This window comes from Lathamus discolor, chromosome 3, assembly GCF_037157495.1.
Source record: "Lathamus discolor isolate bLatDis1 chromosome 3, bLatDis1.hap1, whole genome shotgun sequence".
NCBI lineage: Eukaryota > Metazoa > Chordata > Aves > Psittaciformes > Psittacidae > Lathamus > Lathamus discolor.
This window is the reverse complement of record NC_088886.1, coordinates 123,491,651-123,504,229: the sequence shown is the minus strand read 5'-3', so window position 1 is coordinate 123,504,229 and position 12,579 is coordinate 123,491,651. Positions and strand designations below refer to the sequence as shown.

The window sequence follows — 12,579 nt, the reverse complement described above, 5'->3', positions numbered from 1 at the left end:
ATGTGGATTTTAAAGAGCTTGTCAGCATGTCAGCTTGAAGAGCTTAAGGCTGGTGCATGCATCAGAATGAAAGCACCTGCCCAGAAAATAATCTACAATGGAAGTGCGAAAACAAATGTAAAACTAGTACCAAAGAACAGCCAAAGCTCCTGAATATTCTGAGCTGGATTTGTATGACCTTGAAACAATGATCTGGAGTAGCCTCTTCCCTAGCATGCACCACAGCAGACATGTTCCAACTAGAGGATTAACACTTCACACACCTATCAACAGACACAAGCATTAAGTAGGATGAGATAACAGCATGAGCAGTCAAGAAGCACTGCATCCCAGTTCAACACAGGAGGGTTATAAACACACAAGCCTCTGAATCCAGCAGTGAAAAACTTAAGCTTGCCAAGCTGAGGATGGATTGAAGTAATGACTAATATTTCCTGGGAAAATATCTGAGAAGTAAGGAAGATAAGGGGAATAAACATCCCAGAACATCCAGACAGAAATAGCATACTGAAGATATAACCTATCCAGCCTTCTCTATCTACCAGACTTAGCCGTATTAACATGCTAATTGATGTTAGATAACAACAATGGACATTAATGAGAATTTCTCTGTACTCTCCCCTCCTTTACTAACAAGACTGGTTTTCCTCCCCAGCCACCTTGCAGGTACCATTCAAAGAGCAGGAATCAAAGATGGCTAGACAGTTTTTGGGGATCACAGCCAGTAACTGGATGTTGTCATGAGAGAATAGTTGGTGGGTTGGAAAGGAACTGGAGAGCCAACTCAAGCAGAGACACTTCATTTTTTTCTTCTTTGGTTTTTTAATTGTTTGTTTGTTTGTTTGTTTGTTTAATCTGCTGCATTTTATAGAGATCAGGACAAAGAAAGAAGAGCATTTCCTCGCAACATCACACAGATACGGTCTTTGGTGTCCTAAAGCGAGGTTAGAACCCAACTCATACTCCCTGTCTTGGTTACACTCTCCCCTTCCCTTGAGTTCTCTAGTACACACTGTTATCTTTTTGTTCCCTCTGCAAACCATCTACGCATGTCCTATTTCTCTGCTGCTGCCTAGATGCCTCTTCCTGCTAGTGCAACACTTCCTCACCAGTGTTGTCCCCTCAGGCCAGCTCAAGGAAATTAGCTGAATGCAGCCCAAGCAGGCTTTAGTCAGCTACTCTGATTTTCCTGACCTGCAGGAAAGACAAGGAAATGGTGCAGACAGTGGAGCAGCAATCAAGTTTCATCTGGGGCTTACATGGTTCTCAGTAATACCCAACAGCATGATGCAATCTTCTTCACTCAAGGTGTGGTGGGCATGAGGAGGACTGAATGCTTGCTTTGGATCCCTCTTTTAGAGCAAATAAATACACTTGGGGTTTCTGTGTTCTAAACAGATATCAATGCACAGATACCAGTGTGTGTCACTGGGCTCTGCATGCTCTCCTAACACTCAGTCCTCATCAGGTTGCACACACTTACTTTCCTTCTCACTTCTACACATAAACACATACACTCACACACCAGTATATATAAAATACGTCCACTCCTTCCACTTACTGGGCACTCAGTAATATTTTGAGTCCACAGGCTCATGTTGGAGCTGTCCTCAATGGTGGTGCATCGCTTCTGCTTGTTATCCCAGCCACAATAGGGGTCTCTGGCTCCTAGGCATTCCCTGCATGTGCAAAGAGAAAAGATTAAAGCTCTTTAAGACCATCTAGCTTTAAAGACACGTATTCAAATATAGTGCTTGTATATGACAGCTGTCAACTGCACCAAGGCTCAGCAGAAGAAACAATTTCTTCTAAGCGGAGGTTTACCTGCTTGGAAGGGGAGAAGAGCTGAATAGAAGGGTGATAGGATACAAAGCAAATATCACTCATAGAAGCTGTAGATTAAAAATCACTTCACTCCTCTCCAAGGCCTAGGGAAAGAAAATTACTTTACAAATTTCAGTCAAAGAACACTTGTCATTGAGATATCTTTGTGCCACCATGTAATCACTCAGCAAGCCAAAACTCACACAAAGCAACCTCTGTGAGTATGTTTTCTGACACTGTGTCCATCCAAAGGGGTTAGACAAGCAGAATTAGCCAATGGACCAGTAATAAAGGCTTTCTATTAGTCTTGGCCTTTGCTGGAACAATGGTTTCATTTATAATCCCAACATCAAGATGTCAGTTTGGAAAAGTCACAGCAGAACATTATTTCTAAGCTTTTGGCTGCTTTGAACACTACCGTATTCATTTTCCTTCTGAATCCATATTTACGGGCTAAGTGTGTGTTCCCAGCATGTGAGCTGCTAAAGAAAAATAACCAGGGTTATTACTGCTGCTAAACAGAGAAGGTCAGTCACAGAATTAGTTTGTAATGATAAAATTCAGCTGTATCGGTAGTTCCCATAAGTTGCTTTCAAATAGTCAATTTTCATTAAAAACCATAACAGTACAAGCTGCATCAAGCGAGTATTAGTGAAAACTGAATAAGAGAGGACTAAACCTAAAAATACTTGTAACACTATTTTTTATTCCAATGATCTATTCTCTTCTATCACACAAAATGCTGACAGGATCCTTCCAGAAGTCCCACATTATTTGAAAACTGTCTATTAGACAGCAGCAAGGGACCGAGGGAAAAACTCAGTTCAAGAAGCTAAACAGGAGAGGAATAAAATTTATTCTAAGGGTAAGCATCAGTATGATAAATAAAACATAAAAAAAAAAAAAGAAGCAAAATGCAATGAGATGTGAACTGTTCCCTCCCAGAAATCTTCAAAATCCTATTAGCCTGTAATCAGCTGCAAATGAAAAAACAAGTCCCTTAAGCACAGCTGAAAATACTCTATCTATCATCTGTACTGACTCCACGGTGATTTGTCCCAAAGAAAACCCTAAACTGTTTTGCTGTCTGGTACCCGCTGCTTTACACACACATATATATATAGACACACACGTACATGTAAATATATTTATATTATTAGTTTCCAGTTTGCTCCTGCATGGCAGCTCCTACTTTTCTTCTACCAAAGATTTCACACACAGAGTTGTAAGGAACATAACTTTCTCTTTCATGCTTTAGGAAATGACTGTCTCTATCACATTTTTCCTTCAGCTGCTTTAGTGAACCCAAGGAAAAGGCAAAGATGATTTTGTCCTAGCCCCAGGCAACAGAACATCAAATATTAGTCTAGAAAAGACTTGGGATCCTCAGCCTAAGCACACAGAAGGGAGACATACTGTTTTGCTCATTATTCTGGCTAAGGACCCCCGTTCTGCTGTTTTGGCAATCCACAATACCATCACCCATGAAGTGGGCCTGCAGCCACATCCAGAGCTGCCTTTGCCATCCAACAGCCCCTCAACAAGGGCAGCACCCAGTTAATTGTGAAGCAGGTCATCTACCCACCCTCTTGGCTGCTCAGCACTTCAGTAGGGTACTGGGTAGTTCCTAGAGAGAATAACAGAATCATAGAGTCGTTTATGTTGGAAAAGACCGTTAAGATCATTGAGTCCAACTGTTAACTTAGCACTGCCAGTATAAGAGAAGCAACACGGGGTGGGGAAGAAAAAGAAAAAGACCCTGCTTTTAGTTAGAGTGCCTTTTGGTCAGGCTTTCAGACCCTGACATCACGTACATGCTATTGTTTCCAACTGCATGAAGCCATTTCACTGGGCACCCAGCGAGCTGAGAGAGGTCATTGTAATTCATAACAGGGAAGGCTGTTGTGAACATCACCCTATTATGATACACATTTTCTCTGAATTTAATTTATAGGAAAACATGTGCTGCATAAATTCAGGAAATAATCTCCATATGTTCTGTGCTGCAGCCCTCTGCCACTCCGCAGGCTGCAATATATCGCAGTTAGTCACTGACCACTTTGCTGGCACTATCATAATGTATGTCATGTAGCTAATGCACTGCTCTTGGCTGAGAGCAGCAAGCTACAGATCCCTAACGGTCCACTCAATGAATCACACGCAGCCTGAGGTCCCCTGCTGTCACCACTGACCCCCAGCTGATGGGCCATCAGTAACTGAGCTGCAGAGCTGCCAGAAGGCCACGATGCTGGTCCCCAGGAAAAGCCCAGGACAGCACTTGCTGGTGGGGAGGTATGGCCATCCTGTGCTGCACCATCCCTGTGCTCCGCATCCCAGGTGTAATGAATTCCTACCCAGGCTGGGCTCTGCTGCATTGTCAAAACATGCACTCCGTAATTTAACAACCATCAAAGTCCAGGACTTCTCCCCATCTGACGGCAGGCCCGCCAAACCATTTGAAATCGGAAAACAAAATAGATATGCTGTCTGCCTCCCTTAGGAGCCCACTCATCTGCCTCAGCTCTGGTAAGAAACCTATTATAATAGTTGACAGCAGTACACTTAAGGGTGAGGAATGTATTTACTTCCACAAAATTTGCTCCTTTTTTTTTTTTTTTTTTTTCCTTTTGCAGGCAGGAAAAGCATTAAAATGTGCATTACTGCAAAAGAAGAACATTTCTGGCAAGTACTTTAAGTGAACACTTCAGAATTCACCCTAATTTATGTCCCTGCAATATCTGCAGAATATATAACCTTATTTATGTCATTAAAAGGTAAAACCACACTAGCAAACACACAGCAAAAGACAAATATATGTATGCATATGTGCATGCACAGATAGAGTTCAGAAATAATACTGTCAGTAGATCAGGAACGACTGTGGAGAAAATGTAAAGATATCACAGCATTTCCCTGTGCTCAGAACTCAAATAAATTGAAATGTTTATGGGTAAATGCCATTTTGTATTATAAGAGCATTGAAAAGTGTCATACAGGCCACGCAATGCAAAGTCTTGCAGGGCAATATGTAAACACCGTTAAATAAGATACAAATGATTCTACAAACTATAATGAAATTCTGATATTTCAAAGGCAATGGGACTTATGCCACTGGCTCACTGGGGCAGATTTCATACCATACATACAGGGGATACCACACTTAGGTCTCCCCAGTTGCAGGCTTGGAAATGCCTCAAGGAACTAATGACACACGGTTGTCTCCCATCATAATTCACACAGGTAGAGGGAAGGCATTATCCCAGATGACTACCCAAGCATAGCAGATTAACACTGGCTATATTAATACTAATGACATAGTTAATGAAATCCCACAAAGTGGGATGCTTCTGGAATTAAGATGGTGATGATACCACATGGCCCATGCCCCCATTCCTCACTGGCCATCTTACTAACCATAGTGCATTTGTTGAGGACTCAGGAGAATGCCTCTTGACACATATCTAAGAGGTTGGATTTATTATGATAAGGCATTACTATCAATAGCGATTCACTTTAATTCACTGCCTCATAATAAATGTGTTATCTGAGGCATAAAGGCATACATTAAAAATGCTCAATTGAAAAACAATTCCAGTTGTATCTCCTATTCAAGGTATTTTTTTCTCCAGTTCCTTTTTCTCACTTACCAAGGACATTTGCATGAAAATAAGATCTTACTCAAGAGCTCACCTGCTGCCTGCTGTTTGGGAGCTATAAGCCTCCCTGTTGTTGGCTGTTGCAATCATTTCTACAGCAGTGATCTGGAATATCAAAAGTATTAAGACTCCAAGTGGAGCACTACCCGCAGCCCACTGAAGTCAATGGAAACTCTTACCTACGACTCAAAAGAGTTTTTTATGGGGCCTTTGAAGCCTGGCAGTGCTGAGCCTTCATTAATAGCATGTGCTGTAAAAAGGCTTCTGCTTCCAAGATGCTGGTCCTGCCTAAGATGTCCTTTTTTGTAATAGCCTAAATGATGTCTTCTTTCAGAATCTTCATTAAAACTTAAACATTTGTAGTTCACAAGTTTTTCATTCCTACTTTAATTTGCTCTGGGTCTGAATAACTTTATCTTTTGGTCATTTTCCCCTGAGAGTTAAAACTTTAGACTGTGTAATAAATGGATCATAAAATCAATAGAACCAGACCCAAGAGATTAGGCTTTGACAGACCAAAGGAAAGAAATAATTACTAGAGCTTATTCCCATTCTTACTATCAGACAGAATACATACAAAAATGCCCTTTTGTACCAAAAGCCACAAAACTGTCATGCAGAGCATTCGCACTTAAGAACTCTGCTTCTCTCATCTGCTAGGACGTGCTTGCTCTCACAGTTTTCATTCCCTCTCTTTTCATTTATCCCCTTCTCACTCCTTTTTGATGACTAAAAGCAAATAGGAAAGAAATGACAGGATGTGGTGACCTGCAGAGGCAGGGCTCTAGCCCCAAAGACTGAGAAGCTCTGTTCCCAACCTGCTCACAAAACCCTGTCACTGCACCAGGAGATGGTTCTGCATTTTTGCTGATGAGTTTGAAACTGTAGTGACCATCATGCTAGGGAGATAACTGCCATAGGACCTAGCCCTTTAAACCCCCATGGGCATCACTAGGTAGTTCATTAGAGGCACAGAGATAGTAGCACTATCAGCTGGTGCAGTGAAAACATTTACAAGCTTGATCTTGTAAGGCACTGAGTAATACTCATTTGTGCTCAGCATCTCAGTAGCATGGGCAGCACAGGAGATCTCATCTTGATCTTTGGGGAAATAAGACCTCAGAATTTCACCCTGTTTTGTTGCACTCTTTGAGCACCTAACTTTAAGGGAACAGTACTTTGCAAGCAATAAGGGGGTTTTAGCTGTGTTTGTTAGTTGCACTCATGAGGCTGTGCTTGGCAGACAAGGTTAGCTTACTGTCCCCTTGCTATCAACCTGCAGAGGGGATGAACTAAACAAATAATCATATTAGCTTCCAGCGAACCAAATCATAATTACTGACAACCTCAAAAGCCTGTGCAAGGAAGAGCAGACTTCTGTCTTCCCTAAAACCAAATGGCATGAAAACAGAATAATAAGAATGAAAAGGATGTTCATGGCTTAAAAAAAATAAGATTAGAAAGGGGAAAAAAGCACCAGACATTCAAACAATCCCTCCAATTTTGATACCTTTAAAAATTCAAACTGCAGAGATGAGTTAGTGATCTGTACAAATCCATTATCTTTCCCCACTGAGAAGAGAAGCCAAGTGGAACTGAGCTGCTTTAGTCAGACGCTGGTCAAGTAGCAGCTTCATTTCTCAGCTGGTGAATACAACGTATTCTGTGCCAGATGCTACTGCCCTTTCTACAAGACAAGTAGCCATGTACTTCAGAAGCAATTCATGGGGCTATTTGTGGAGCAGGGCAGTACTCAGGAAGAGCATACTAGAGCTCACAGGTACCACCACAGTGCGGGCTACAGTTGCTGTTAAACTGGACAAGGTTTGTTGTTTTGGCATTTGATATTAGACGCAAAGGCAGAGAAGCTGAAATGTGTGTGTGTGGTGTGTGTGTGTAATTTATCACCCTCACATGCTTAGCATCAGTGATTGCTGCTCTGCACATGATTTGTTTTGAATACATAAATTAAAACCATGGTGTAAACGACCTCTAAAACTGAAGTCCATTTATGAGCCAAACACATACAACTTATTTGAAAGAAGCAGGGCACAGAGGATTTTCAGAGGCTGTTTCATCTCATTTTCCTTTCCAAATCAGGGACCTTGGCTTGCTAGTTTTCACCTCCTGCCCTACCATTTTCAGTATCACTTTAATTGATTGTGGTTTATAGATTATGGCCTTGCACAATCTACACAACAAACTATTCAATTTCTTACTTTCTGACATCCCATTCCATCATCTTTTAGCAACAGTGACTTCTTTATTGGCTAGGTGTTTATTTTTACTTTTAAAGCTGTGAAATAAAACAACATTGCATTTATTCAAATATGAAGATTAATGCTACCCCAAGAAAAATTCTGATTAAATCTGGATTTATGTTTACATCAGTAAAGCACGTTATTAAAAAAAATGAGTAAGTGTTCCTCCACAAACACTATTAGAAACTCTTGTCACTGTGCCAAGCAAAACTGACCTCTAATAAAAACAAAAGTACAGAGGGCCTCTGACTACCAGTGATGGGATCAGTCATCCACAAGAAAACTCGGATACTATTAAAGCCCTAATGAAACGAATGGCCAGAAGGAATTCCTGAATGTGGGGCATGTTTGTCTGGATTGCAAAGCACAATGCTTTTGAGCTTTAAGAACACATGCCTCCCAAGGCTGCCATATGGAAAGAGGCAGAAGGGACTAGACATCCTTTTGGAAAGACAGCTAGGGCAAATCAGTGCACTCAAGTGTTATTCCCTGTCTTTGCCCTGTGTCAGTCACTGTCTGGAGGCAGCTGTCAGATTAAGGTGTGCTCTGCTCCTGTATTTCTGTTCTGCGGTTGTAGATCTGAGACTTGTGTGTGAACATGGCAAATTCCTGTAGTCTGCTGGAGTAGGTGGATAGATGAGAAAGGGTGGCGTAGGCAAGAGCAAATCCACTGCAAGAGACACAAGCAGGTTTAGCTTCTGCAAGATGCTGATGATTTAAGAACATAAACAATGCAAAAAATGGGAATTTAGGAAGGGAAAGAAAGCTGCAAAGGCAGAAAACTTAGAAAGAAATGTGAGTGATAATGAAGAAACCTGAAAACAGTCCGCAGTTGTCACTCATGCTGCACAAAGTAATCCATATTCATCAGGTGCTTTGTGCAAGCTGGATTTTGTTAAACTCTGGATGATTACTTTCTGCTCAACAAGATGTATATTGAACTAGACAGAGCCTTTGTAGGTTAATGTACGTGGAAAAGGCAAATAAGTATTAGACCACCAACTACACCCTGAGGATCTAACACATCTCTTGTCCACTGCAGGGCTATTCAATGTTGAATAAGGGGAAAAATGGTCCTGCCAGCATACTTTCCATTGCTTTCTTCCATGTAGTGGTAAATATGCCATCAAACAATGTCCATTCCACTTTTTAACAAGGGACATCGCTTATGTAAATTGATATACTTGAATTACAGCCCTACCCCTTTGCAGACTGGAGTGTTCCCATAGGTCTACAGTACTTGGGTATTTTGACATGTAAAAGACCCCAGACAGTATAATATTATGTATTTCTACAACTAATACATATTTTATGTACTTACATGTACTTAAATTTTAAACTTAACCAACAATAACAAGTTTGCTCTGGCTCCAGACACTTCCTGCTCCCGGAACAGGTAAAACAGCACATCTCAGAAACAGCTGATGATTTGTCTGTAGCAATATATTCAGTCAGCATTAACACTGGACCCATTTGAGTTTTACACTGCAAATGCTGCCCAGAAGCTTGAGACATGAAGCAAACCAGCCATCACAGCAGTAAGGCTGTAGACTCTGCATCAGGAGCTATGTCAATGAATATGGCCATTGCCTAGAATACAAATCTTATGACCTAATAGCAGCAAATTGCAAGAATTGATAGATACAATGGATATCTGCCCTAGGGCTTGCTGGTAGCTTTAGTTATTAATCTTGTTTGTATAATAATAGCATCAATGTCATCCTAACATAACACATTCCAAGAAAACTACCTGCATTCCTGTCAGTCACCACTGTGCTGAAACTAATTTCACATAGTGAACCTAGCAGGCATCGGATGGTAATGACTTCTAGACATCATTGATCTGAGTTAGCCTCAAGTCAGGCTGCTAGAGGTAAAAGGATCTGTACACTAAACTGTTCCCAGTCTTGCAAGCTACGACATGTTGGCAGTATGTTTTAAAAATAAGGAGCAAACTAAAGCCCTCAGCATGTTCAACCTCCCTGCTTCTTCCTCCCTCCTGGGAAATCCAAGGCCCCCCAAAACAAATTGGCTACGTAGTCATGATAGTAAGGAGATGAAAGGAAGTGAGCCCTGAAATTAGCTGATTTTGTTTGACTTTTTCTGAAGTGACCTTCATCTGTTTCAAGAGTCACATAGACCTGGACTCTCCCACAGTACCATTCACATGGGGCAGTTTACATAGTTTGGAGCTAGAAGTGGGACCCTGAAGTGTACGGGCAGCTTGAAATAAATGTAAAGCATGTCACTGGCTTGAGCATTTGATAGAAATGGGAAAAACTTTAATAATTCATCTTGTTCGGAGCAGAGCCCCTTTCCACTCTTTCATCCTGCGTTCTCTCTTTTTCAGTGATGCAAAAACCAGCAATCTCAGCACAGGCTTATTTCTCAAACTCAGCCTCTTGCTGGTTTCCCTACTGGCCCCACACTGCATTTCTCTCCTCACTGTTATTTGTGATTCCTTCATACTTAAATGCCATCTACAAAGTATGCTATTTTCTTTCTTCCATGCCATTAAAGATAATGTCAAATAAGATGAAACTGAAAACCAATCTCTCTGGCATCTTATTGGAAACATGCCCCTGCTCACTGCATTACCGCCTTCTTTTTTCTCCAATTTCAGACACACGTGGCCACGTCCCTTTCCCAGACCATTCAAATGAAGCTCTTCAACTGCTATCCTGAAATCCAGGTTTCTTAGACCTGTACCATACCCTTGAATTTTAAAAGTCCATATCCTGTAAATAGCGTGGATGTGCTTAACTTTACACATATAAACAGCTACATTAAAGAAAATGGGAGTAATTGCCTGCTACAGCAGATGTAAATGTGTTTTCAGGATATAGAAAACAGTATGATTTTGTACTTCTATTTAAAGAACACAGATCCACTTAATCTACCAAACTTCATTCTTTCCAAGAGCATGGTTCCTTTTGATGTCTTCGTTCTCTGTCAGTGGGAGTCTCACTATTTACTTAAATGCAACCAGAATGCCAAACCAGATGTTTAGTGATTTATTCTGATATATTACGGGATACTGTGGATGACAAAACATTGGGCCGAGCACTCTCCTTTTTGCCTATGAAGTCTTCCACAGCTTTTCAGCATTACTGGTGGTACAATAATTAGCTAATTCCCTAAATTTTGGAGAGACCGTATCAGCCAAAACAGATGGAAATGAATGATTAAGTTTTATCACAACATTTTCATAGGCTGATACCTTTCCTTTTGCCTCTATTTTTAAAAGGATGCTTGAAACACTGGGCATTTTTAAAAACTCTCTGGGACAAGATATTCAAAACAAAATCTGAGCCAGATTTTCAACAGTCTCAGCTCAGAAGGAGTGGCTGGATCTTCAAAGTCTTTGATGAACAACCTAGCCCTCAGTGTTTCCTTAGCATTTCCTCAGCCATCGACTGGATGCTGGGCTCCACTGAACAACAGCCTCTGCTTTGTTCCCTCTTCCCTGCCTCTTCTAACATTTTCTCTCCTGTGCTTTTTACCCAACAACAGTTCCTTGTTTATCCTTCGAGGAACTACTGTCGTTCTGATGAAGAGGTCAGAGGATTTCCAGCCCATATTCAATTCATTCTTTCCCCCCAAATGGGAAATGTTTAGATCTCTACCCAGACTTTATTATTCCTCCAATTAAGTTCCATAACAGTTTTAGTCCTGAAATCTGGTAATCCTGTAATCCTGGTTTTGGAATCCTAAATTCAAATGTTTCATTCCTTTGTTACAAAGGATTTTGCACCATAAAAGGAGTAAAGAAAAGAAGAAAATAATAATACCGAAAGCAATCCTTTCTGTGATATCTTAACCTCCTTAAAGCGTAGTGCGGACATGATATCTGGACGGTGCTTGAAGCTCCAGGTTTACACTTTGGAGAGAAAAAGAGGCCAGAAAAATGCTTCCTTACTGCAGCTGCTGACCCTTTTCTTCCAAAAAATCCCTGAAGCCATTTCAGGAGCTACTCACTTATGTGTACTTAGTTGACTGATCACTGGCCCAGAGCTATTTAGAGGTGAATTGTGTTTCTCAGACAGATATCAAGTCAGCAAATAAGAGTACTTATCAGCTGAGTCATTTCTGCTAGCTTTGCATTAAGCATCATGGCTGGAGGGGATGTATGGCAGAATTTAGTCCAAGTAGGAGGGCAAAAACTCAGCATCAATCAACAGCAAACTCCCTGCAACTGGGTCAACAAAGCAGGCGGAGTTCAAATGAGAACGTCATAGCTGCATGCAAGAGGAACTGGCTCTCCACATAGCCTTGGAAGCAGGAGTATCTTCACCGGCATGAGGCTGACCTGAGGTGACACTCACACAACCTGATGGATAACTACATTTGAGCACAGCATGGCCGGAAGAGGACAGGCAAACCACACTATTCTCAGAACCACAGCATACATCCCAAAACTGCAACCTCCATCATGCAAACTGCAAATTTTATACAGAAAACTGGAGGGAGGAAGAATAGTAACATAAAGTTCATTAAAATAAACTGCTCAGGACCAGGAGAGCAGAAAATGTGGGTATTCAAGAGTACATTCAAGAGCTGGTTTCCTTTCCAAACACATTTTCTTTCCCTTATTTGAACGTGTAATGCAAACAACGGCTACAAAATGACTCCAATGGTGTTTCTGCCTCAGGGTTTCTGTCTGCTCAGAGGTCCACAGCCCTGATGCGGCAAAGGCGCAGTACAAAGAGATCACAGAGTGTGCCCTGCAACAACCAGCTCATTTTCCTCTTTGACTGCAATTCCTGAAACTAATAATCTCACCCCACCCTTTGAAAAAATTACTGAACTACCTTTACAGACAGACCCCACCTGAAAAT

The 12,579-nt window shown here is 41.3% G+C and overlaps 1 protein-coding gene across 3 annotated transcripts in view; it reads right to left on the bottom strand.

Moving 5' to 3' along the window:
* The window catches only part of SEMA5B (semaphorin 5B), a 283,952-nt gene that overhangs the window by 44,760 nt on the left and 226,613 nt on the right, over positions 1 to 12,579 (bottom strand). For all 3 annotated transcript variants that reach the window (XM_065671441.1, XM_065671442.1, XM_065671443.1), the window contains one exon: positions 1,562 to 1,679. In XM_065671441.1, coding sequence (XP_065527513.1) covers positions 1,562 to 1,679 — 118 coding nt within the window. The remainder of the gene's footprint in view (positions 1 to 1,561; positions 1,680 to 12,579) is intronic.